Source organism: Andrena cerasifolii, chromosome 11, assembly GCF_050908995.1.
Source record: "Andrena cerasifolii isolate SP2316 chromosome 11, iyAndCera1_principal, whole genome shotgun sequence".
Lineage (NCBI taxonomy): Eukaryota > Metazoa > Arthropoda > Insecta > Hymenoptera > Andrenidae > Andrena > Andrena cerasifolii.
In genome coordinates this window covers 3726426-3749494 of record NC_135128.1, presented here as the reverse complement: position 1 = coordinate 3749494, position 23069 = coordinate 3726426, and the positions used below count along the sequence as shown (strand labels likewise).

Sequence of the window (23069 nt, the reverse complement as noted above, 5' to 3'; positions counted from 1 at the left end):
AACTACTATTTTATTAATTGTACGCTGATTGGTTAAGTTAAGACCAATTGGAGCGAAGCTAGGTGGCAGCCATTGCAGAAGGTAGTCTCGCTCACAGTGTGCGTTGTAGAGAAGTGTGTCGTGTGGTCGGTGGATTTTGTGTTAAACTTTTTACTTATTTATTAGTGGTTATCTGACCTTTTTCATCGTCAGCTGCAAAAATGTATCCTGTAGGGCAGTGTGAGTATTTCCCTGTATTCAATTTTTTTTTTTCTAAAATATCTAAAAAACAATCCAAAACGGGTCTCCTTGTGTTTGTTTAAGCAAGAATACGATATCGTTGTCGAGTGGTTCTGGCCTTTGTTCCTCTTTCGATTACCCCCAAGTAATCGAAATTGTCCCGAGCGATGCATGCCCTAATGAAACTCGCCCTTACTGATAGATTCGAATTCAAAAGGCTGACGGAAATTTGTAAAATTCTTTCGAATAAATCTCGCTCAACAGGCGCGATGTGTCGCGACTTCTGATCCGTCAGAGTATGGATAAACGTATGAATTAGATCTGTCCCAACACATCGGAAAAACGTACTCGAATATTTGAACCAAGCCGAGCACACGAAATATTTCAAGCAGCTTCAGAAAATACGACTAGCTGAAATAAATTCGATCCTTCTTGATATCTCAAGTAGACTTGTTAAAATTTTAGAATTAAGTTCTCTTTAAGTTCCTTCGATATCCTTCCGAATTCCTCCACTTCTTTACACGCATTTACAGTAGAATAAATCGCGAAGCGAACCTACCAATTTCGATTTGATTTAGTGTTGGATTTATTCCTCAATTTCAACCTTTGTTTCACGAGATTATTATATATGCTTATGCTAAATAATTTTCGAAAGTTAAATTGGTTTAATTGCTACATTATCGAGGGTGCTAATTTCCACCAAATTTCCTTGCTGAATTTTAAGTGAAAATGAATACACAAGTAACTGAAACATGATGTAGCTTATTCTTAGTTGCCAAAATGTCTCGCGGGATAAATCACAAAACCATCGTTCATATATTCTACTCTATGCCACAACCATTATTTCTTGCATATCCTTCGTTTTAACGCGTTCGGCCTGGATTGATTCCATATAGCTATATTATCGCGCGCACACATGGTGCACGCGAGTAGTTCGCTCCATTTAAACTTCTTTGAGGTGATCTTACTATTATTAATCAAACTGCAGCCGTATTAAGTAAGGATAAGTCAGATACAAGTTTATCTTTGGTACTACAGCCGTCAGATAAGGCAGCGTATTAAATCATTTATTGGGCTGAACTTGTTAAGTACCATTCAACTAAGACTTTTTAAATGTTACTAGCTACATTCTAATAGGGATGCTGAATCGTTAAGCACACATTCGTGCCATAATATTAAAAATATTTCTTCGTAAAGTATAAGAAAATTCACGGATATACTAAGGTATGACCCAACTATCATAATGAACTGAAATTTTGAGGAGTTAGGAGGGAGGGGAAGAGAACCCCTATTACAAACTTTTAGCTTCAGGTATTTGTTAGTTTCTGAGATATTAATAAAAAACTTTTGGCATAATGCATTGAAATCTGCCTATACAGACGTTACTAATGCAATCATCTCCTCGTCACCGTCAACTGTTTCAACGCGTGATGCTTGTAACTGCAGTCTCATTTTTAGTATTCCCAAACTCACATCGGTTCTGTACCATGCTTTACGCGCCTCCCGCGCTAACCCAGCTCCAACCAATATTAATACCGTTGGCTGTGAAACACTAGACGGTGACAAGAATGCCGAAATATTATGCTGAAATTTTTTATTAATATCTCAGAAACTAACAAATACTCGAAGTTAAAATTTTATATTAGAGGTTCTCTCCCCCTTCCGGGAAACCCCTCAAAATTTCGGTTCATTACGGTGGTTGGGTCATACCGTAGTACAGCCAAATTTACTACAAACACTTGTTAAGTTAAGGGGTTGCGCCACCCTGGGAGGCTCGAAACTAGACAAATTTTTTTACAGATACTAGGAGGTTGAAAATTATTTCTTTACTGCTTATGTGTAGAGTATGTATTAGTGTGCATATTTTATAAATATTGTACAAAAATATTAAAAAATGGTCGAGTTATTTGTTGTCCAGCGAAGCTCCTCCGCGCGAGCGGTGTATCAAATTATGACGCCCAGGTTCATCTGAAACAAAGAACAGGATGATTTTAGTGTTCCTTAATAAAATACCTACTATGTAGCATATGGATTTGAGAAGAAAAAATTATTCTACAAATGAGAGCAAGGTGAAGAAAATTATTCGTTTTTCCCCTGACAAAACGAACTTCAAACATTTACTATATACGAATGGGTTATCTCATCAAAAAAATGATATGGTAGATTGTAGAAAATACTATTGAGAATATGTGTACCAAGTTTGAAATCAATCGGACAAATAGTTTTGGAGATATTTGATACACCGCTTACGTGGAGGAGCTTTGCGGGACAACAAATAACTCGGCCATTTGTTAATATTTTTGTATAGTATTTATACAATACATGCACTACTACACGTTCTACACATAAGATGTAAAGAAATAATTTTCAACCTCATAGTATCTGCAAAAACTTATTCTACTTTCGAGCGACTCAGAACAGCGTAACCCCTTAAATTGATCATTTTAAGCCGTAAATTAAATTTCTAAGTACCTACTTCCTGAGGCAACGAAAACGTCGTATTTCGATATTTCGCACATTTTTGTGTCATGATATGTTGTTACTCGTTGAAATTCCAAGCTGCATAACATATGTTTTAAGAAAATGATGCGTGAGAAAATTGATCAAATCGAAGATAAACTTTTTGGAAGGCTCTATCAATTTGAATACATTAGTTCAAAGACAGAGCGCACATCTTCATTATAGTTGTGAGCTCTCTTCTCGTAAACGATAGTAATCCATTAATAAATAAATAGTGATGGGAAGATTGAATTTATTTTTGCTATTTAAAGTTTTTCAAGCTGTTTGTACTATCACTCTTACATTGGGTGCGTTCAGCGGACTCAACCACTATGTAGCCGCCGCTCACTGATTTTTCGCTGAACACTACTGCTAGGTTGCTCACCGCTCAACACGTTTATAAACTCCATAGAGCGTAGATAAACTCTGCTACTTTTATGGAACGTGTTGAGTTGCTCCAAATATCACTTCCCTCCCAAGTGTCGTTCAGCGGAACCAGGACCGATCACCGTTGAGCTCAGTGAGCAGCTACGTAGCGGTTGAATCCGCTGAACGCACCCATTGTACTCTACTAACAATATTACTTTTGACTAGGAGCCAGCAGTTTTTGAATACTTTGTACGAACTTACAAAAACTCGCGCTACGTATAGATGTTCTCAATTCGCAGTCGTATTCGGTCAATATTCTTAACATTTTCTTGCGTTACGATTGATCGATTATGATACTTTGTGTAGCTCTGGTCGTTCGGTTGTTTACGATGTCTTGATACTTTCAGCTGCCCCACCTGGACCTTCGACGAGTTCTTCGGTTGGAACAGCTGGAGCAACTGGGAGCAGTGGCACAGCTTCCAGTTCCTTAGGCCTTGTTCCAACTCAACAGACACACACTCCTCCGCAACCTCCTGAACTACCAAGTAAGTCTTCTAATTACTTTATGCATCTGATCTTTGTGTTTACAGTATATGTACGTTGCGTTTTGGTAAATTAATTGGTAGGATAGCCTTTGAGATATAACAACGTATTGTAACATTTTCAATATGGAAGATGTTTCGTTAGAAAGAGGGCGTTGTTTATTAGAAACAATTATTTTACCGATGAAAATATTAGGGATGTTTCATGCTGATTTATGTGCTTTTACAATAGATTTTTTGAAAATTTGAGGACAAAATATACTTACCATTGTATTTATGAGCTGAAGCGCAAATTTGCAAATCACATGCTTCGTATCTTTTTGACCAGTTGAACATTTGAGGAAGGAAAAACTGCTAAAATTTAAGTATATACTATTTCCAGCTTTTTCAATAAAGTCATATAGCATGGTTAAATTTATCTCATAATGCTTTCCTTGTCGTCATTGAAAAGATAGTTTCATTGAAAATGAAGAAAACCAACTTGATCCTGAGATCTAACAATCTTTACTTAATAAATTATTACTCCCATTATATACATGTTACACATTTTTGGAACCGAGCATTCTTCGTGCGAATAGTTTTTCTGTATACCCTCAAGCTTTGGATCAGTTATTTTGCAAGAATCATCCTGTATATGTTAATAAATCGTGAAATTGAACAAATCGAGTAAGTAGAAATCGCTATATTTTCAATTATTTTAATGAAGAAAGTATTATATGTATTTAATTTGAAAGTTTAATCCAAGTAATATATTAGCCAAATATTAATCGCAGTTGTTTTAAATCATTCACGATTACATTGTTACAGCATTTTCATGTCCTCGAAGGCCAGATATAGGACGGGAAGGGAGGACAATCAATTTAAGGGCCAACCATTTCCAAATTACAATGCCGCGTGGCTATGTGCATCATTATGATATTAATATTCAACCGGATAAATGTCCTCGAAAAGTTAATAGAGAAATTATAGAAACAATGGTTCATGCATATAGTAAAATATTCGGAACTCTTAAGCCTGTGTTTGATGGTCGGAATAACTTGTATACAAGAGATCCTCTGCCCGTTGGTACCGACAAAATAGAATTAGAGGTACCTGCACACTTACTAAATTTTCTACACGCTTTCCCGCCACCTATTTCCTAATTGCCTTTGTCTTATTTGCAGGTAACACTGCCTGGCGAGGGTAAAGACAGAGTTTTTAGAGTGGTAATTAAATGGTTGGCTCAAGTCTCGCTGTTCGCTCTAGAGGAAGCTCTAGAAGGACGCACAAGACAAATCCCATACGATGCTATACTTGCTTTGGATGTTGTAATGAGGCATTTACCATCTATGACGTATACTCCAGTAGGTAGATCATTCTTTAGTACACCAGATGGATATTATCACCCGCTAGGTGGTGGCAGAGAAGTTTGGTTCGGCTTCCATCAGTCTGTAAGACCATCGCAATGGAAAATGATGCTGAACATTGACGGTAGATATATCTCCGTAGCCACTATGTACTTCATATCTATATTAATTGATTATTCACGTTACACATGGCTTATTTTATAGTCTCCGCAACTGCGTTTTACAAAGCACAACCTGTCATAGAGTTCATGTGCGAAGTATTAGATATTCGAGATATAAACGAACAAAGGAAGCCTCTTACAGATTCCCAGCGAGTGAAGTTTACCAAAGAAATCAAAGGTCTCAAAATTGAAATTACACACTGCGGAACTATGAGACGAAAGTATAGAGTGTGTAACGTTACCCGCAAGCCTGCCCAAATGCAGTCGTAAGTATATGCGAGCGCGATTATGTTATGTTTAAATACATATAAAGCTTATCGAAATCTTTAGATTCCCGTTGCAATTGGAAAATGGACAAACAGTTGAGTGCACTGTTGCGAAATATTTCTTAGATAAATACAAGATGAAGTTACGTTATCCGCATCTCCCTTGCCTTCAAGTTGGACAGGAACATAAACATACATATTTGCCACTCGAGGTTTGTTGGATGTGATATTTACTGTACGGTTAATGGTTAAACATTTATATACGTGATATATCGCCAGGTATGTAACATTGTCGCTGGGCAGCGTTGTATCAAGAAATTGACCGACATGCAGACATCGACTATGATAAAAGCTACAGCCCGCTCTGCCCCGGATCGGGAACGAGAGATAAACAATCTAGTTAGGAGAGCTGATTTCAATAATGACTCATACGTTCAAGAATTTGGCCTGACAATATCGAACACTATGGTGGAAGTTAGGGGTCGTATTTTAGCTCCGCCCAAGCTACAGTATGGAGGGCGCGTAAGTTCCCTCAGTGGACAGGTGAGAGACTTCCAGCACAATCAGTCAGGTCTAGGCAAATTACACATTTGCAGAGGCTCTTGTATTATTTTTGGAAACCGTGCTCGTTGGAAATATAGTCCAATGTTTTGTCAGCATTGCAGTTAGTTTCGTCAGGGATCGATGCAATGATACTTGGGCGCCTTTTATAGTTATCATTTATTTAACCCATTCGAATTGGACGGCGACCAGTGCTCCTGATTTTCAGATCTTACAATTTCATTGCGAGTCCTGGTCGCATATCTTCGAAGCCAAAAATCCATGCATATTTTTAAGTAATACCTTTCTTTGTACATACTTTTTTCAATGAACAATTGAAATTCCCTCTTACTGACATAGGATACTTAAGTCAGATTTAAATGGGTTAAGAGTGTCACGAATCATTGATGACTGATCGCAGTTTTTAGTTTCTCAAGTGATTAATTAGTAGATGAGAGACGGTACTTCGAATGGTGTTTAAATGATAGCTCGTGTCTCTGCTGATGTTATTAGTTATGTTTGATTTTTCTATTGTTTCCATGTACCATTTGGGAAAGTATTCTTTTGACTTGGCTATCGCTTTAGCTCGCAAGGAGAAGTCATAGTTATGGGGTCGCTGATTTCGCTCAAACTTTTTGCAACTTACTGTGTACATATGGTAGATTCTGCCACAATGTGTTGGCAGAATGGGTTACGAACGAGATTCGTAATTCGAGGTTCGTGAGTTCGAGTCTCTGCTGGAGCTATTTTTTCCCATCTTTTTTATTTGATAAATAACGATTATCGTTATTTACAATTATAGTGATTACTCGTTACAGTACTCCTTGTCACTTACTAAAAGTCGGCACTTTACTCTGACAAAATTTTTGAAGCAGCATAAAATATAAAATGCAACAGAAGGATAGTTATAAAACAACTTATAACTTGTTACTACTTTGGAAATGTGGTTGACAATTAGAAGAATGATATGTTTGGTAGAAACATAAAAAAAAACCCAAATATCCCCCACATTAAGAGCATTTTATACATGTTATTGCTTTGTAGGAGCATCCTTTTTTTTTGTACATCGTCGGGAAAACAAACTCGATTTTTATTGGTAAAAAGCATTTCAATATTCATGGTGAACCAATGTGTCAATTTTTTTAGCATCTTCTGTAATTAAAAGTTCGCGGACCTTGATGTCAAACTTGTAAAATAGAATTTTGTAATGATACTTTTGGTTTAAATGTTACAAGGTTGATAATATGGAAACATTAACATTAAATGTTTCGGTAATTAATGCGTATTGGCACAAATGCTGAGATTATGTCTGCCTATCTTCGCTTTAGATTTACTACGAAAAGGTTGTTTGACACCGACGAACCGACAGCTGTATCCCCTCCTTATTAGTCGAATGGTATCTTGTGTTCTGTAGTCTTTTGGTTCTCTACGATTGATTGTACATAGCCTAATCTGATTAGTTGATCGATTAAAAACTGTGGTTGATGATTAATGATCCGTGATATGAGCATGCGCCTCCTTAAGTAGAGTAGATGATAACAATAAGATGCATACTAGTAGTTGTGCGTCCTGAGATCTCTAATTAAGCTAGTTATAATGCTGGCAAAACATTAGCTAGAGGGCCATTCCACACCAAATCGATCATTTTTTGCGGCCGATGTCTGGGATTTAGATGTAACTGAAGTATGATGTAGTCTACGTGAAATTAAGGGGGGTTTAAGTCATCGTTTTGCTGGCTTCTAAGTTCTTTAATAGATGCAGGCTGTAGGCTGTGAAAGTTTGCAATTCTCGCGAAAATAGGATTTATAAATGAATTTTATTTTCGGAGCTGCCCCTCGCACGAGGTTCGTCTGCCTTTTATTTTAATCGAGAAGGATTTTTGTTTCTGAAGAATTCTCTTCGTTTTCGTAATACCAAAATTATAAAAAATTTCATCCAAGGTCAGCTTTTTAGAAAATCCGAAGTGACTATGATTAAATTCTTCGAATTTAAATATTTCCTCTATAAAATTAGACTTCCTCTCAAGTGGTCACTTTTCAGTTGTCTTCGCAGCGAGTTGTCACAGACCGCGGTGCGCACAGTTTCGTGTAACCGATCTGTGGGCACGACTGCTACGGGCAGCTGACCAACTTGCTTGCAAACTATATTTACATAACGTCTACAAATAAGATCAACAAGTCTCGTAGCCGTTTCAATGATGTCATTTATACCTCCAGAATAGATATCCTGGCCTACAGTTGGCCAATGATATTTTTTTCCAGGCTAATCAAATTGATAAATGTCAGCGTGCTGCTTCTTTGATTATACGTGAAAAAATGTTTTTGCCCGATTGAAGTTAAGAGAAGGTGGTGGAGTTCTTCCAACAAGAGGGGGCAGGGCAAACAGAATACAATGTGGATAAGATTATTTTAAGCAAAGGGTTTAAGGGTTTCAGATAAGGACACGGTCGAAACTGTTAGAAAGCGCTAACAATAGTGCTTCGTGAAACGAGCAAGTTTCAAAGAACCCGGTCATATTTTTTCGGACTTTAAAAACGCGACGGTGAAGCGATATTTCAAACAAGAATTTATTTATAACTTTCGTCTCGTAATACGATTTTTCGGTTTAAAAGAAAATCTGTTCAGAGAGGGTCAATCCTTTTCGATTAAGATAGAAGAGGAACGAACTTCCTGCGATTGGTAGTTCGAGATAGACAAAAATTATGAATGTCGACAGCCTGTTTTTTTTTTTAAATTCGCAAACAGCAAAATGGTAACTGAATCCCCCGCCCCTAATTTTACGTGGACTACAAGATTTTTTTAATTTCATCGAAATCCCAGTCACCGACCGTAAAAGGCGATCGATTTGGCGTCGGGGTAACCTTAGAACAATCTTCCAAGAAAACACGACTTGCATTCGAACGCCTGAAACGGTATTAATTTTTGTGGGATGTATAAAATGGAAATACGAGTCAGTTTTTTGCCTGATAAAAATTTTAGGCTGACTTAAATTTATTTTAGACATTTGTACGTTTTTACACTAGAATAAGAATTCTAGTAAGCATACGATGGAACGAAAAGTACTGTAATCTTTCCCAAAGCAATAATACACTTGGCCTTAACTATTTTACATTCGAAATGAGTTTAAAGGTAAACCAGAATCAGTAAAATAAAGTCACCAAATGAATGCATGGGTTCTAGACCTGGTTGATTTTGATATATGGGCTGTGATTGTAATGAGGACTTAACTTTTCTGTAAAGTTAAACAGCTGTAATGGTAAAATAATTATACCCAAAGAAATTACATTCTTCGTTAACCCTCGGATGGTGGATCATTAAGCACACAACCGCACGGCCGATAATATAATTTCGTTTTTACACATCTTAGAATAAGCTTTTACATTAGAGTTCGATTCCACTCAGCTTTAAATTTCCTTTTTAAAAAAATAGTACTAATATACAAATGGTTGAAAGGAAAGGAACGTGCAGTTGAAAAGATATATACTTTTAAATAATCGTACAAATACAGTATTCGATTTCTTTATTGTATGGTTGTTCTAATGTCTCAGGTACTTGGAACATTAATTCTTTCCTCGCTCTTTTATTATAATTCTTAAACGCAAATGCCGGTGTTTCTCCGATTTCTTCCAATAATTTCTATCTAAATTGCTTCGCGAATACTTTTACCCTCAGTGAATGGCCATTTATCTGCATAAGATTTTTTCTTAAGTAATTTATTGAGAACATTAATAGCACTTTTCAGTTAAAATGCAAAACCCTTGCAATAGAAAATAATGTGCTGGTTCTAGAAATTGAAAGTATTTTAACCACGTGATGCTTTTGTTATTTTTCTGCTGAATTTCTTGCTTTTCTTAAGTACACATCAACGTTGCAGTAGTAGAATGTTCTTGCATCATAGTTCCCACAATTTTATTTCATATCTTCTAGTTAAACAGTTACAATTTATTCATGTATGTATTGTACTGAAATTTAGAGCCCCGCAAAAACAGTTTTAAAAAGACTTAGTTTATTGGTAGTGTTTATTTCCTCATTAATAAGTGCTTGAAACCCAAAATCTCAAAATACTTCGAACCTATCACAATGCATTGCGCAAATATAAACTTGTCTTGCGAAAGTTACATTATTTTTTCATCGATTACCTTTCTTATAACATTTAACATTTGCTTTCTCGTGATTTTCATAATCGTCCAATGGTTAATAAAAATCTGAAACACGAATTTATTTCGGTACAGCTTATGAGTTTTTGTTTTTCAAAAGTTTTATAATTTCTCTTTGTTGGATCTTCAATAAGTTTTCCTAAGATCTTCCTTGGTGTTACTAATATATTCTTCGCGCATATCTAGCAACAATATTGTTTCCGTTTTCTGTGTAGCTTTGATTAATTTCGTTGTAATCATTACTTTCGCTCTCTACAAATTTGTTGTATTTTTCTTTACCAATTGATAGCTCCGATATCGCGATCTATCCTTTAATTTGAACATTGTGCACAATAAGGAAATCTAACTATGCGCTAGCAAGTTTATAACGAACAGAAGTTCCAAGTACAACTATTTAATTGTTTACATAAAAAGATTGTGTGTAGTACATGTGACTGCCGAAGATGCTCTAAAGGAATTTTTGGCTTTAGTTGGGATAAAAGATTTTTGCAAGAGAATAAGAAAGATGACAGAGCAACCAAACAATTTGTAAATTCGAAAGAAATATGAAGATGGTAGAAGTCGGTACTTGAACCCATGCAGGCCTGATCACTAAACTCTTAATGGTATGAATAAACTAGGCCAAAATGAAATTTTGAAAGTTGCACTAACAAGGGAACATCCCGAACCCGGAAATTCAAAAAATTCTGAAACTTTGTGAATATGCAGGGAATTTCCTCCTGATTATAACGCAATTTTTGTTTGCTGCCCAAATTCACTCCAAAGGGGGTGTAATTGACCCATGAAAATCCGGTTATTTCCCAATTTTGTGTTATAACTCGTGAATTGTAAAATAACTTTTTTACCAAATGATAGATCTAATTAACAGAAGTAACTTTTGCCTTGAAACTTTTTTTCTATCTCTTACAATTCGCGAGTTATGACACAAAATCGGAAAATAGCCGATTTTTCAGGGGTTAATTTCACCCCCTTCGAGTGAATTTGGGCAGTAAACAAAAATTGCGGTGTATCAGGAGGAAATCCCCTACATATTCACAAAGTTTCAGAATTTTTTGAATATCCGAGTTCGGGATCTTCCCTTGTAAGTAAACGATAGGCTGAAAATGCTAAGAGAGTTTGAAAAGGCGAAACTTTGGAAATTTTATAAGAGAAAGAAAATAGAAGTGAGAATAAAAAGTTGTGACAGCAGTGTTTTGACTGTAACAGAATAGAATTTGATGATTTACTGGAAATACATCGATATCAGCTAGTGGTGTACTAAAAACTAACTTCAGAAATGCAGACTCTTGACTTACATATTTCATTTTATGCTCCGCAGTTAATTGTTTTGGGAAATACAGTGCTTTAACTGCAGTAATATGAGTGTTAAATGAACTGATATCCGCTGGGCGAGGGTTAATATAATTTGCATTATATTCACAGTCCAATATCACTTGTTACTCCCTGATGCTACCAGTTCCATTCCATGCAGTAACAAAATGAAATGAATACTTTTTTTATTCCGAATTGTTGCGATGCTTTCTACAAATGTTCATTCATATTATCTCATGAATAATATTCATGTAGCTTCTACATAAAAAGAGATAAAGAAGCAGTGATTGCATGGATTGCGTAGTCATACTGGTGCATCTACCTCGTTTATTTATTTCGATTCAAAATACAATCCACGATGTTCAATGGTGTATATATGGATGTATTTTCTTTTTCCTGCTGAAGACGAAGCAACAGGCTTTGCCTTCTCAGGGTGTTTGGGACATGCGCGGCAAGCAATTTTTCACCGGCGTGGAAATCAGAGTTTGGGCGATCGCCTGCTTCGCGCCGCAAAGGACCGTGCGCGAAGACGCTCTGCGACTATTCATAGCACAATTGCAAAGAATAAGCAACGACGCCGGAATGCCGATTATTGGGCAGCCATGTTTTTGTAAATACGCTAATGGGCCGGATCAAGTGGAGCCCATGTTTAAATATCTAAAAATGACATTTGCAACGCTGCAACTTGTTTGTGTTATACTGCCCGGGAAAACTCCAGTATATGGTAATTGTATAGATATTATATTTTACATTTATTATATTACATTATATATTACATTTTTATATCACAATTGCATATTCTGTTTACCCGCAGCCGAAGTGAAGAGAGTGGGAGACACATTACTGGGCATGGCCACGCAGTGCGTGCAGGCGAAAAATGTTAATAAAACGTCACCGCAAACGTTATCCAATTTGTGTCTAAAAATTAATGTGAAGTTGGGTGGCATTAATAATATTTTAGTACCCAGTATGAGACCAAAAGTATTTAACGAGCCTGTTATATTCTTTGGAGCTGATGTAACTCATCCTCCTGCTGGAGATAATAAGAAGCCTAGCATAGCTGCGGTTGTTGCTAGCATGGATGCTCACCCGTCTCGATACGCAGCTACTGTTAGAGTTCAACAACATAGGCAGGAAATTATTCAAGAGCTTAGTTCAATGGTGACGTAAGTGAATTTATTATAAAAGCCTGCTATACTTGGAAGCATTATGTTACGATTCAAACTTTCGAGATAAAACTGTATATATTTTTTCTTTTTAAGGGAACTTCTCGTTAGGTTTTACAAAAGCACTGGGGGGTATAAACCGCACAGAATAATTCTGTACCGCGATGGTGTCTCCGAAGGCCAGTTCTTGCATGTTCTGCAGCACGAGTTGACCGCCATTCGTGAAGCCTGCATTAAACTTGAAGCTGATTACAAACCCGGAGTGACGTTTATTGTGGTGCAGAAAAGACACCACACCCGCTTGTTCTGCGCAGAGAAGAAAGAACAGAGCGGCAAAAGTGGGAACATCCCGGCGGGTACAACTGTCGATATTTGTATAACGCATCCAACCGAGTTCGATTTTTATCTATGTAGTCATCAAGGCATCCAGGTAAACTTACAAATCCATGATCATGTGAATCAGGCTTGGGGATTAACTACTCTTTTCGGCCGATTTTCAGAAGCTTCAGGCTCCCCTCCCACAGACCAACGCGAATATTCGCGGCGGCAGCGGATCCGTCGTGGTTCAGCAGTTTTTTATACGTGGCTACTTATGGGCAGCCTTATCTGATCTGCGGCGGATCCTTTTTACATGAACCGCGCGCGGCGCATTAGGGCGACTCTCTTATCAATAAGTTTCCACATTGTCCCATGGGGGGAGTCAGGTAGTGCCTTACGTAATATTTTTTAACCTAATTTTCAATAAATACAAATTCTATCATTAATGTTCCGGAAAAGTATTTAAAAGAATTTTAATAACTGAAAAAATTAAGTGTAAAAAATATTACGTAAAGAGAGGGTTGGAGTATCAAATCTTACGAATTCTTATACTGGGGGAGGGAGGGGGGAAGAATTCGCTAAAATTACTTTTACGTAATTTAAGGATGGCCTCATACTATAAAACTCGCCTGTTATTGTATTGGGCCTATCCGCTGTCGCGCGGTGATATTTGTAGCGAAACCGGAAATTTTTGCACGCCAGAATCGTGATTCGCGGGTAGCCAGCCATCTACGCGCGCGGTTTTCGCGGAGTGGAGGGTTCCGTGCTGTGACTTCGTTACGGGGTCAGGACTCGCGTCGCGCGCGCGGGGACGAAACATTTATAAATCTTTTTTTGGAAAAACGGTGGGAGTTTTTTTTTTTAATTTCTTAGCGAGCACCTGGGGGCTAAGAGGAACGTGCCTATCAAATTTCATGGTTTATGGGTTCAGTAGTTCCAGAGAAATCGACTTCGATTTGGTCGAAATAACCAAACTTTGAGTTCAAATATCTTGTGAACTAGAAAAGATAGAAACGTGAAATTTGGAGGTTTAGTTCCGTTTGCAAAGTACTTTAGAGAAATAGAAGTTTCAGGTTTCTGAGTAACTCCAGCACAAAGATATGGGGGGGGGGGGGGGGGTCAAAAGTACGCCGAGTTGCTTACAGAAAAGAGTGCTACGGCTGTGCTTGCCCAACTCGACTCGGCAGATACGAGCGTTGAAGAAACGGCGGGAGAAAGAGGGCGTTGCTTCTAAAAATAAGTCGAAAAGAGCAGTTCATTGCCAAGCCGGATAAATATTACCTTATCTTATTTGATATACCTACTATATTTATTTTTGGTACAGGGCACGTCACGACCATCACATTATCACGTTCTTTGGGACGATAATCACTTCGAAAGTGACGAACTACAATCTCTTACTTATCAATTGTGCCACACGTATGTTAGGTGTACAAGATCCGTTAGTATACCTGCACCGGCATATTATGCTCATCTTGTAGCATTCCGAGCCAGATATCATTTAGTAGAGAAAGAGCATGATAGGTAAGTCGAATTTCTTATTGACAAAGAATAAATAATACATCATTCTGTAGTTGTAAAATACATATTAGTAGTGCGCAGAGGATCGACGATTATTAATGATTTAATAAATTAGTGGTCTATATTTCAGTGGAGAAGGATCTCATCAATCTGGCTGCAGCGAAGACAGAACACCAGGTGCAATGGCAAGAGCTATCACAGTTCATGCAAACACAAAGCGGGTTATGTACTTCGCGTAATTCTTTCTTTTTTAACCCTTTCTCAACACATGCGACTGATACCACAGGATGATAGTCATCATATCTTGCATGTGGATATTTTTAGACTGCTTAAATGCGTGACAATCTTCTTACGTGGTCAATTTTTTTGCTTACTTTGGTAATCGAATAAGTCTGCCCAATACCTGAAGCACGTCGAGCAATCTTATATTGAACTTTGCTTCTCTCCCCACCCCGCTCTCCCCCCTTTTTTTAATGTTCTATTTAATATATTGTTGACTGGGTTTTGGACGGACTTTCTGAACATTTTAAGAAGTAGGTTTAAAAAGAGGTGCTTTTAGTTAATCATGTTTCGGATTAGATTAAGGCGTACGCAGCTTGTCTGATGGGTCGTCTCGTGATAAAAACCGCATGAATGAGCAATTCAGCAAACAATACAGCTGCCGTGCGTATTACGCTTATTTTTTTCTTTTAGAGCATTTTTGTAGGATACAAAAAAAAGAATCGAACACACCGCAGAAAGAATGATGAATAATTATATAAATCGCTTTTTGCGAGACTGTTATCTTATTGTTTATGCGTAAAAAGATTTTAGACTTACAAGTCATGCGACGATGATAAATTGGCATGCACTATTGTCATGTTTAAGCATATTCGTAATTATGCTCATAGAACCCTCTATAAATATCATATTTATCACGTACTATCATATTTATTGTGGGCACGAGAGAAAAAAAAAGTTGGCCACGTCAAGTAATGAATTGTCAATAGGAAGATACAAATAAGTGAAAGATTTGTAAATGTTAATTGTCGAAGGTCTCCGAGTAAATGGCCAAAATAAGCTAGGAATCTGTTATAGTAAAATCCAAAGTTGTGGCAAGTTAATTAAACAAAGTGTTATGTAATATTTTTAGTGTCATAAACAACAGTGTGCCACATTTGCCGAATGATATCTTCTGTATGAATTTTGTCCAAACCTAATGTCATTCTCTCGGATTGTTTGAAATACTTGAAGCTTGATTGATTTGACCACGGCGACAGAGTTGCGCAGAAAAATAGTACGTTACCATTCGAACTATTAACGATATTATTTAGTTAACGCACCGGGGGCGTATAGTTTTTATTCGAATCCCTTTCGAATTTTATCGACATTCTTCGCATGTGGCACAGGAAGTCATCATATACGCTTATGCCAACAATGTTATGATGCTGCTTGAACTGTGGTAGCACTTTATTCATATCAACTTCGCATTGATCTAAACATTTTGACGAAAAGTAAACGAATACATTTCATCTGGTATTTAAGACAATGAAGGGTTATCTGTTCAGGCAAAACGATACGAACCTATGTATCTTTAAGTTAAATCCACATGGCATTAGATCTGGGCTAATGACAAGGTCCCGTCGATGTAAAAAACGGATTGGAGTAGGGTAAGGATAATTCAATAATTGCAAGCTAGATGAGAAAATATAATGCGAAATTATAGGATAAGCTACGTTTTATTTGTTGTTTAACGCAAATTTTAAGGTCCTCAAATTTTTATTCTATCGATTTCTTCATTCGTGATTCGTGTGCAAATGGAATCAATTTAAATGAAACAATAACGTTGAGTAATAAAGTAATTGTATTAAGAGCCTTATAAGCAACAACATCTTAGAGCCACTAGATAGGGTAATTAAATGTATAAATACGTATTGACTGCCGTGCGCCACAAATCGTTTACCATGTATTGTTAGAATCATTAATACACTGGTAAGGTTTCGAATGATTTTCATCATTTTAAACAGAACGCGTGCAATTTCTTTGATTACAGAGTCGATTTAATCTTATTCGTAAAACAGTATTAACAGCTGTATATATCAGTGCATAATTCAAGTAGAAACCGAAAAGAATCACGAAACTTTATTTTTTGAAAGAAAAGAAGAGAAAAACAGAAAGACAAAGAAAAAGTGCTCTTCGATAAGTTGGAGGAGTTTTTCAATTACGAGCCGATTTAGAAGTATTTAAATTAAAAGGGGGGGATATCGCTCCCAAGATTTTGTATTTTTAATAGAAACTTTGGAACAGGGGGAACGGAAAAATGTATGTCTACCTTCTTTTAATGTCAACAGTACTTCCACCGAATGAAATATTCAACATACTACTACTTGCAGTGACACATGGAATTTATAGAGCATTGTGTATTAATGATTCTATTTCTAGTTTTACAAATAATACAATGTTAATATTAGCTCGGAAAGTATAAAAAGGACCTTGCTCTATCAATAATTACTATTTATTCTAGTTGTAAATTTAAGCCTGTAATCTAGAGTATCACTTAGTTGTAATGTTTAATACCTAATTTCTTTGCGAAAAATTAGGTAACTTGTTAAATATGATTTGAGCGTGGGTAAAGTTCGGAGTACAACCTTTGAGCGTTCGTGACGACAGCTTTTGCAATTGAATCAGTTCCAAATAACAGAAGGCAGCAAACGAGCGATTGCGAATAGTAGAAACGGCGTAGCAGAATAGTGGCTTGTACAAGCTCCGATCAACAGAACTATTAAGAGAAGGCTGTATTATTTGTATTGTCGGGGAGCGTAAAAGAACCAAAATGTCGGAACGCGGGAGAGTCTAATTGTTAGTGAATTGTGAATCAATTTGAATTGTAATGAGGCCATACAGATCTTTTAGATTTTAAGCCAATCCATGTGTTACAAACAGCTGTAGTATACATGTAATCGATGCGCAAGTAAATACTAAAATTGGAATGGTGTCGAAGAACTGAGAGATCAAAGATAAACTTGAGACTTCAATTTCATTCTATCGTTCATTTTTCTGTATCTAAAGCTGGAGCGGGCTCTCTCTCTCTCTCAGAGATATCTGCCGCGGTACTTGATATTTTTCAGCGTCTGATAAAGGAATCTAGCCTCCTTTTGTAAATACATCTCGGTAAATTATCTATAAGTGATTTATTCCTCATTTGACGAATAACGCTGGATAGGTGAAACACGGAGTTCTTGGAGAAGTTTCTCCAACTTTTATTTAGACCCGATGAATTAAGATATTAGTTCTATGTTGTTTAACGATCCTTTTAGTCTGGTGCGACAAATTGCATTAAAAGAAAACGATGAAATATTATGTGTTGGATAACACAGAACAAACCGTAAACTAAACTTGTACCTAATACGTTGGAAAGAGGAAGCAATCAGACAATTTAAACTTTCGAGGAAACGGGTTTATGAAATTAACTTAGCGTGTAATAAAATAACCCGGTCTATTTACTGAACAAAAGAGTTTACTTCCTACCATGTGTCCCAGACATTTTAAAGTAAGGCAAATAATTTATATTTGTATATCGTATATATATACGCATACATATATACGCGTTTATATGCGTATGTATGTACGTGTATATATGAAAAAATACACACTGTAATGCATTTGTTAATAAATGCAGCTGCGTGCTAACGATACATATGAATTCCAAGGACAAGATGACGACAAATATCTTTGTATTTCGAAGAGCTTTACAGATTACGGCGTAATTAATTGTATTTGCAGCAGGTGATCGATTTTTGTAATTAATAAGCTGTCTTAAATTTAAAAAAAAAAATATCTATTATTCCCAAGAGATCATAATCGTCAGTGTCTTTAAGCGGCGTCCGTCGATAGACTAATGTATAAGGATTAAGCGAATCGATTCCGATAAAGAATTAATTATTAAAGCGATTGAATGTCTACTAAATCATTTTACAGTATTAGTATTAATTCGTCATCGATTCCATTTTAATATCATCTCTGCACAAAATTATGTAGGGAAGTGGCGATCCTTTTTCGTTAGTATTTGTAAGTGATTCGTAAGGCGCCACCAAAGAGAGAAGACCTTGAAATAGTGATAGTATGATTTTTGAGAAAAATCTATTAGGTTTACGGTGAAAGCAAAAAAAAAATCTGTTGACGAATCTAGCACGATGTTTTAATGCCAAAAGGATAGTGGTCGATTTCTAGGAAAGGCAAATAATTGCTAAAGTTGCTGGGTGTGTTAAACAACGGTGAAGATAGTAAGAAATTGAAGAAGACAGATCGAATAGTTTCGTATAGTAGATGAAGGGAAAGAGTTTCACGATATTCTACGTCTTTGTTTGCTTCTCCTATGAAATTGCTACCATTGCCCGTCTTCTTTTTGCGCAAGCATGAAGGAATAATTCCTTTGCGAGAGCGCCGAGAACTTATATTATTAGTAGTATAAGTTTAACTTCACTTGAGTACTAAAACGTATGCGGAAGTGCTTAAGCGAATAGATGTCAAAAAATTGTCAGCTTTAAGAATGTCGGATCCTCGAACAAAGTGATGGCGTTCCCAATTTATATTATTAATCCAAGCTTCATGTTATAGTACTGTAGTTCTACAACTATCTAGATATTTCTGTTTCTAAATGCAAATGTGTCGTACCTACCAATGAATATCGCACGAATAAGCATATTGAGATAAGGTGATATTGATTAACAATGATCATTAATGATGATAATAATTAGCCAACTGTAAAAGTAACGCTTTATAGGCTAAGCCAACTACTTATGTATAATTTCTTGTCAAGTGTGTATTTGATTTCTTGTCTACACACGTTTCTTCGTTAATGACTTTAATGAAGAATGCTTGCGCACCTGTTATTCCGTTACTGTATCTTAAAGCACGAGTTCTCTTAATTCTTCGTACCAGCGGGCTCGAGCACCTTAATTATTGTAAGGAAGGGTTTATGCAAATTAGTAGTTTGGGAAAAAAAAACATGTGAATTGCAATCGAATATGTTTGCTGTTTGTAGGAAGTCTATCGGACGACTTTCATCGCATCATTCGAAAGGATTATTGTTGATTCGGAAGTTTGTAGTCACAGTGGCGGTCGACATTTCAGATCTATTATAATCAACATCCTGTTAATACAAAAGTGATGCGAATTTCTTTAAAAGGAATTGAACATGAAAGTACATTTTACGAAATACTGTGAGGCACCCTGTCAATTAAAATTCACTCAGCTCCATTGCGATTACGTCTTACATTTCCAAGCTTAATTCATTTTTCTTTATTCTTATTGGAGATTTAAGTATTTCGCAGACACCAATTCATACGTTCCCATCGACAAATTAGCAAGGTATCGATGAAATATTAATGGACGAATATAAAATCATGAAGAACAATCTTTCAAATTTAACGGCCAGATTGCTGAAACTTAATTGTCTTCTTTTTTTTAATGCGATCAAGTACTATGCGTTTGCTGATCGATCAGGATAGAAATTGCATTTACTTTTGTATAAATTCAACTCGCTAATACATTGTAATTTCTAGCGTTTAATGCATAATTCTTTCGATGAAAATGTGATAGCATAAGCTAATGCGAGTGCACGTGTAAAGGATGTCTTGAATGCAAAGAAGCTATGCAATAAGGAAACATTTTAGATTACAAATGGTAAATTGAAAGACTGTTGAGAAAGCAACGTTGAGGCACCGTCTAAGCTACGATTGGCCTCGTCGAAGGGCATTGTTAGCGATGCGAGCAGTGCAAGCAAAAGAAAATAATTGTCTCAGAAGCACGCATTTCAATTGACAACGCCCATCGAGCGTGCTGATCATAGAGGAGACGAGATACCAGCCTACCTATTGTCAAAAAGTTGCAAGATTTTTTAACCGAATTAATCAAAGCCTGTGGAAAAAGGGATTACAATTTACGTTCAGATTTTTATCGTCTCACGTTGCACGTATGCTGCTTCAGTTTCGAGCTTTTTATACAACAATGTAAAAGGAAAGAAGTATTAGAATGCTACTGTACCTGTTGAATTTTGGAAAAATACAATTTCAAGAAAAACGTCTCAATAATGAATGCTTGAACGATCGCCGATAGAATCTGGAGGACATGTTCATTTTAAAGAAGCATTGCGACAATGTCTCATTCGCTTACAGGATTCGTTTCCACAGTCGGCTCTTTAAAAACAGCAACCCTGTGTGCTTATATCATTTTGCGCGTATTTTGTTAACTGCTAAACTTATCCTTGTTTCGGACAGTATCACTCTTCAGTATCGTTTTCTCAATATTAGAACTGTTCGTAGTTATGCTTCTCTATCAACAGTTCAATATTTAAACACAGAGGCTTTAAAGAAAACATTTGTTCCAGTGGTTGCGCCATTCGAACAGTCGATTTATTCTCAATCAGACTTTATTTGCGAGGTAAACCACATTATTAAGTCGTAAGGAAGTAACTTACATGTGACAGTCAGTGCAGTGTCGTCCGTCCTACAAACTGCGCTGTTCAATTACATTCAACATACCGATCGTATTAAAAGGAACAAAAAAAAACTGTATAAATCTTTCTTATATCTACAAGTGCCTGACGCTTTATCCGCGCGTTTGACGTGGCAAATAATAAGTTTGGATTTATTAATGTGAGTAGCGATTTTCCAAATTTTAAAGGGAGAGACCATCGTATAGGAATTAGAGTGTGTGGAAGAGAACGAGGAGGGAGAAGTATGTAATACCGAGTGCATATGAAAATGTAATCGAGGTGATCATTTTCTAGGGTCCGTAGTTGCACACCCAGCCTTAGCGTATAATAAAGTTTATACTTTGCACAATATGGCTATTACGAATTTCGATTTCTGTATGATACATATGTGACGTGTTATTAGTTGCATATTTTATGTACTGTAATTTTGTAACTCGTTGACCCTTTGCAAGTGGTTGTTTAGTTAGCGTGTTCACGGAGAATTTTTTTTTTTTTAAATGTGCAGCGTCTGCCGAAAATATTCGATCAGACTTTGAGGGTGATTTGCCATAGATTTTTAGGAAAGTTGTGTTTCCTTTTTTGGCTTCGCGTCCCTAGGGCTGCGAATTAAAGAAGATATGTTCAGAAATAATCTTTTTAGAGCACGTTAGACAATTATTTAATTGCATAATAATTATTGCAGTCTCGAATATCGTATAGATTAGTAACGGGTCTCTGCTTCTCAGTGTGCCACTTCTAAATATATAACTCGAATTAGAAGGGTGATATTTGAAGGCGAAGTGTTTATACGTTCATTATTGATCTCGCTGTTTTGTTCCTGATCTCGAGACAGCTGGGCGAGATATTTTTTAGAATCATGCTGCATCTGAGTTTTAAAACGTGCGCGAAAGATACAGGGGATGATAAGGGGGTAAGCTGTAGAATGAAACGGATTGTAGCGTCAATAAATAATTTAAGATTAATTATTTCCACTCGACCTTCTCGTTTTTTATGTCACTCCAATGCAAAGGCAAATTTGCTTCACTGTCGAGGCAATTTTATAAAACTTAAAGGTTGCATTCCTAGAGATAGCTAAGCATCTTGAAATTGTATAAAGGAAAAACGAGTGTACACTATAGTGGAAAGCTTTTAAAAGATAGAAAAGTAAAAAAAATTCCATTTAATCACAGAAACACCGATGTGTTAAGTCTCTATTACTAATAATTGCTGGCTCGTTAACGTGAACACGCTGCACGCAAAGGCGCCTTACGTGGAATCAAAATTTTCGTTAAAAGCTCACGTCTGCTCTACGATAGGGGGTGGTCACCTTGAGGATAGTATGCTAGGGTTATTAAGGGCCCATCGTGAAAGTGTGTTGAGGCACGACCGATAATAGTTTATATTTAGGTAAATAGATACTTGTGATGAACAGATAAGGGGCATGTCGCTGGTTTATCACCAACTGTATGCCCAGAAATGTATACATAATTATACTTTAAAGTCTCATCAAAATGCCGGGAAATATTATATTTATTAGTTGTAAGGTACAAATATATCTACATATATATCTCCACACGCACACACGTTTGTGAATGTCTGATAAACAATTTTCAATAATGACAATTTGAAAGTTGCGTCTCTGTCTCTGTTCACATCAGGCAGATTTTATTCCTCATAACCGAATGCAGTTCTCGTGCTAATGCAATCGACCGAAGTTTTGCCCGTCACAATCTCTCTGCGTCGAAATCTCTCTCGACTTTATGCGACACATGATAAAATCAGCTTCTTTTTTTTTTTATGATTTATGTTCACGGATTCGTTTGATGCACATAAAAGGAACTAATTTTCATCGTATGTGTTTCTCTTTATATTTATATTATCACATTGTACATAGGCAATAAAGACAAAAAACGATTCAAACTTCTAGAATCATGTTTGTCGATTTACGGACATAGGTTTTTGTTTTAAATTAACCGACGTGCTTGTGAGTACGCGTGATTCCTGTGCTATTAATTTTTCGCGTTGATTTCTTCTTATCACCCGGGATCTTTTTTTGCAATTTAATTTGTAAATTAATTTCATTCTCTTCGGGATACTTGGGAATTATGTGCCATTGATCGTAGGCCACGAACTTAATTTCTGACAAGCCAAAGTGTAGGAAAAGCAGACATTTAGCGCTAAAGGAATAAAATGTACAAAAG

General features: G+C 36.5%; 1 protein-coding gene across 8 annotated transcripts in view; it reads left to right on the top strand.

Moving 5' to 3' along the window:
* Positions 1-20949, top strand: part of Ago1 (protein argonaute-1) — a 32770-nt gene extending 11821 nt beyond the window's left edge. For 3 of the 8 annotated variants that reach the window (XM_076822751.1, XM_076822749.1, XM_076822750.1), the window contains exons 4-14: positions 3495-3632; positions 4437-4717; positions 4793-5099; positions 5180-5402; positions 5467-5614; positions 5682-5945; positions 11815-12133; positions 12224-12575; positions 12672-13005; positions 14218-14417; positions 14530-20949. In XM_076822751.1, coding sequence (XP_076678866.1) covers positions 3495-3632; positions 4437-4717; positions 4793-5099; positions 5180-5402; positions 5467-5614; positions 5682-5945; positions 11815-12133; positions 12224-12575; positions 12672-13005; positions 14218-14417; positions 14530-14653 — 2690 coding nt within the window. In that variant the 3' untranslated portion in view covers positions 14654-20949. Of the gene's footprint in view, positions 1-61; positions 220-3494; positions 3633-3954; positions 4296-4436; positions 4718-4792; positions 5100-5179; positions 5403-5466; positions 5615-5681; positions 5946-11814; positions 12134-12223; positions 12576-12671; positions 13006-14217; positions 14418-14529 lie in introns of those variants that run through there. The other 5 variants (XM_076822756.1, XM_076822754.1, XM_076822755.1 and 2 more) reach the window with 5 other exon arrangements.
* Positions 20950-23069: the final 2120 nt, after the last annotated feature.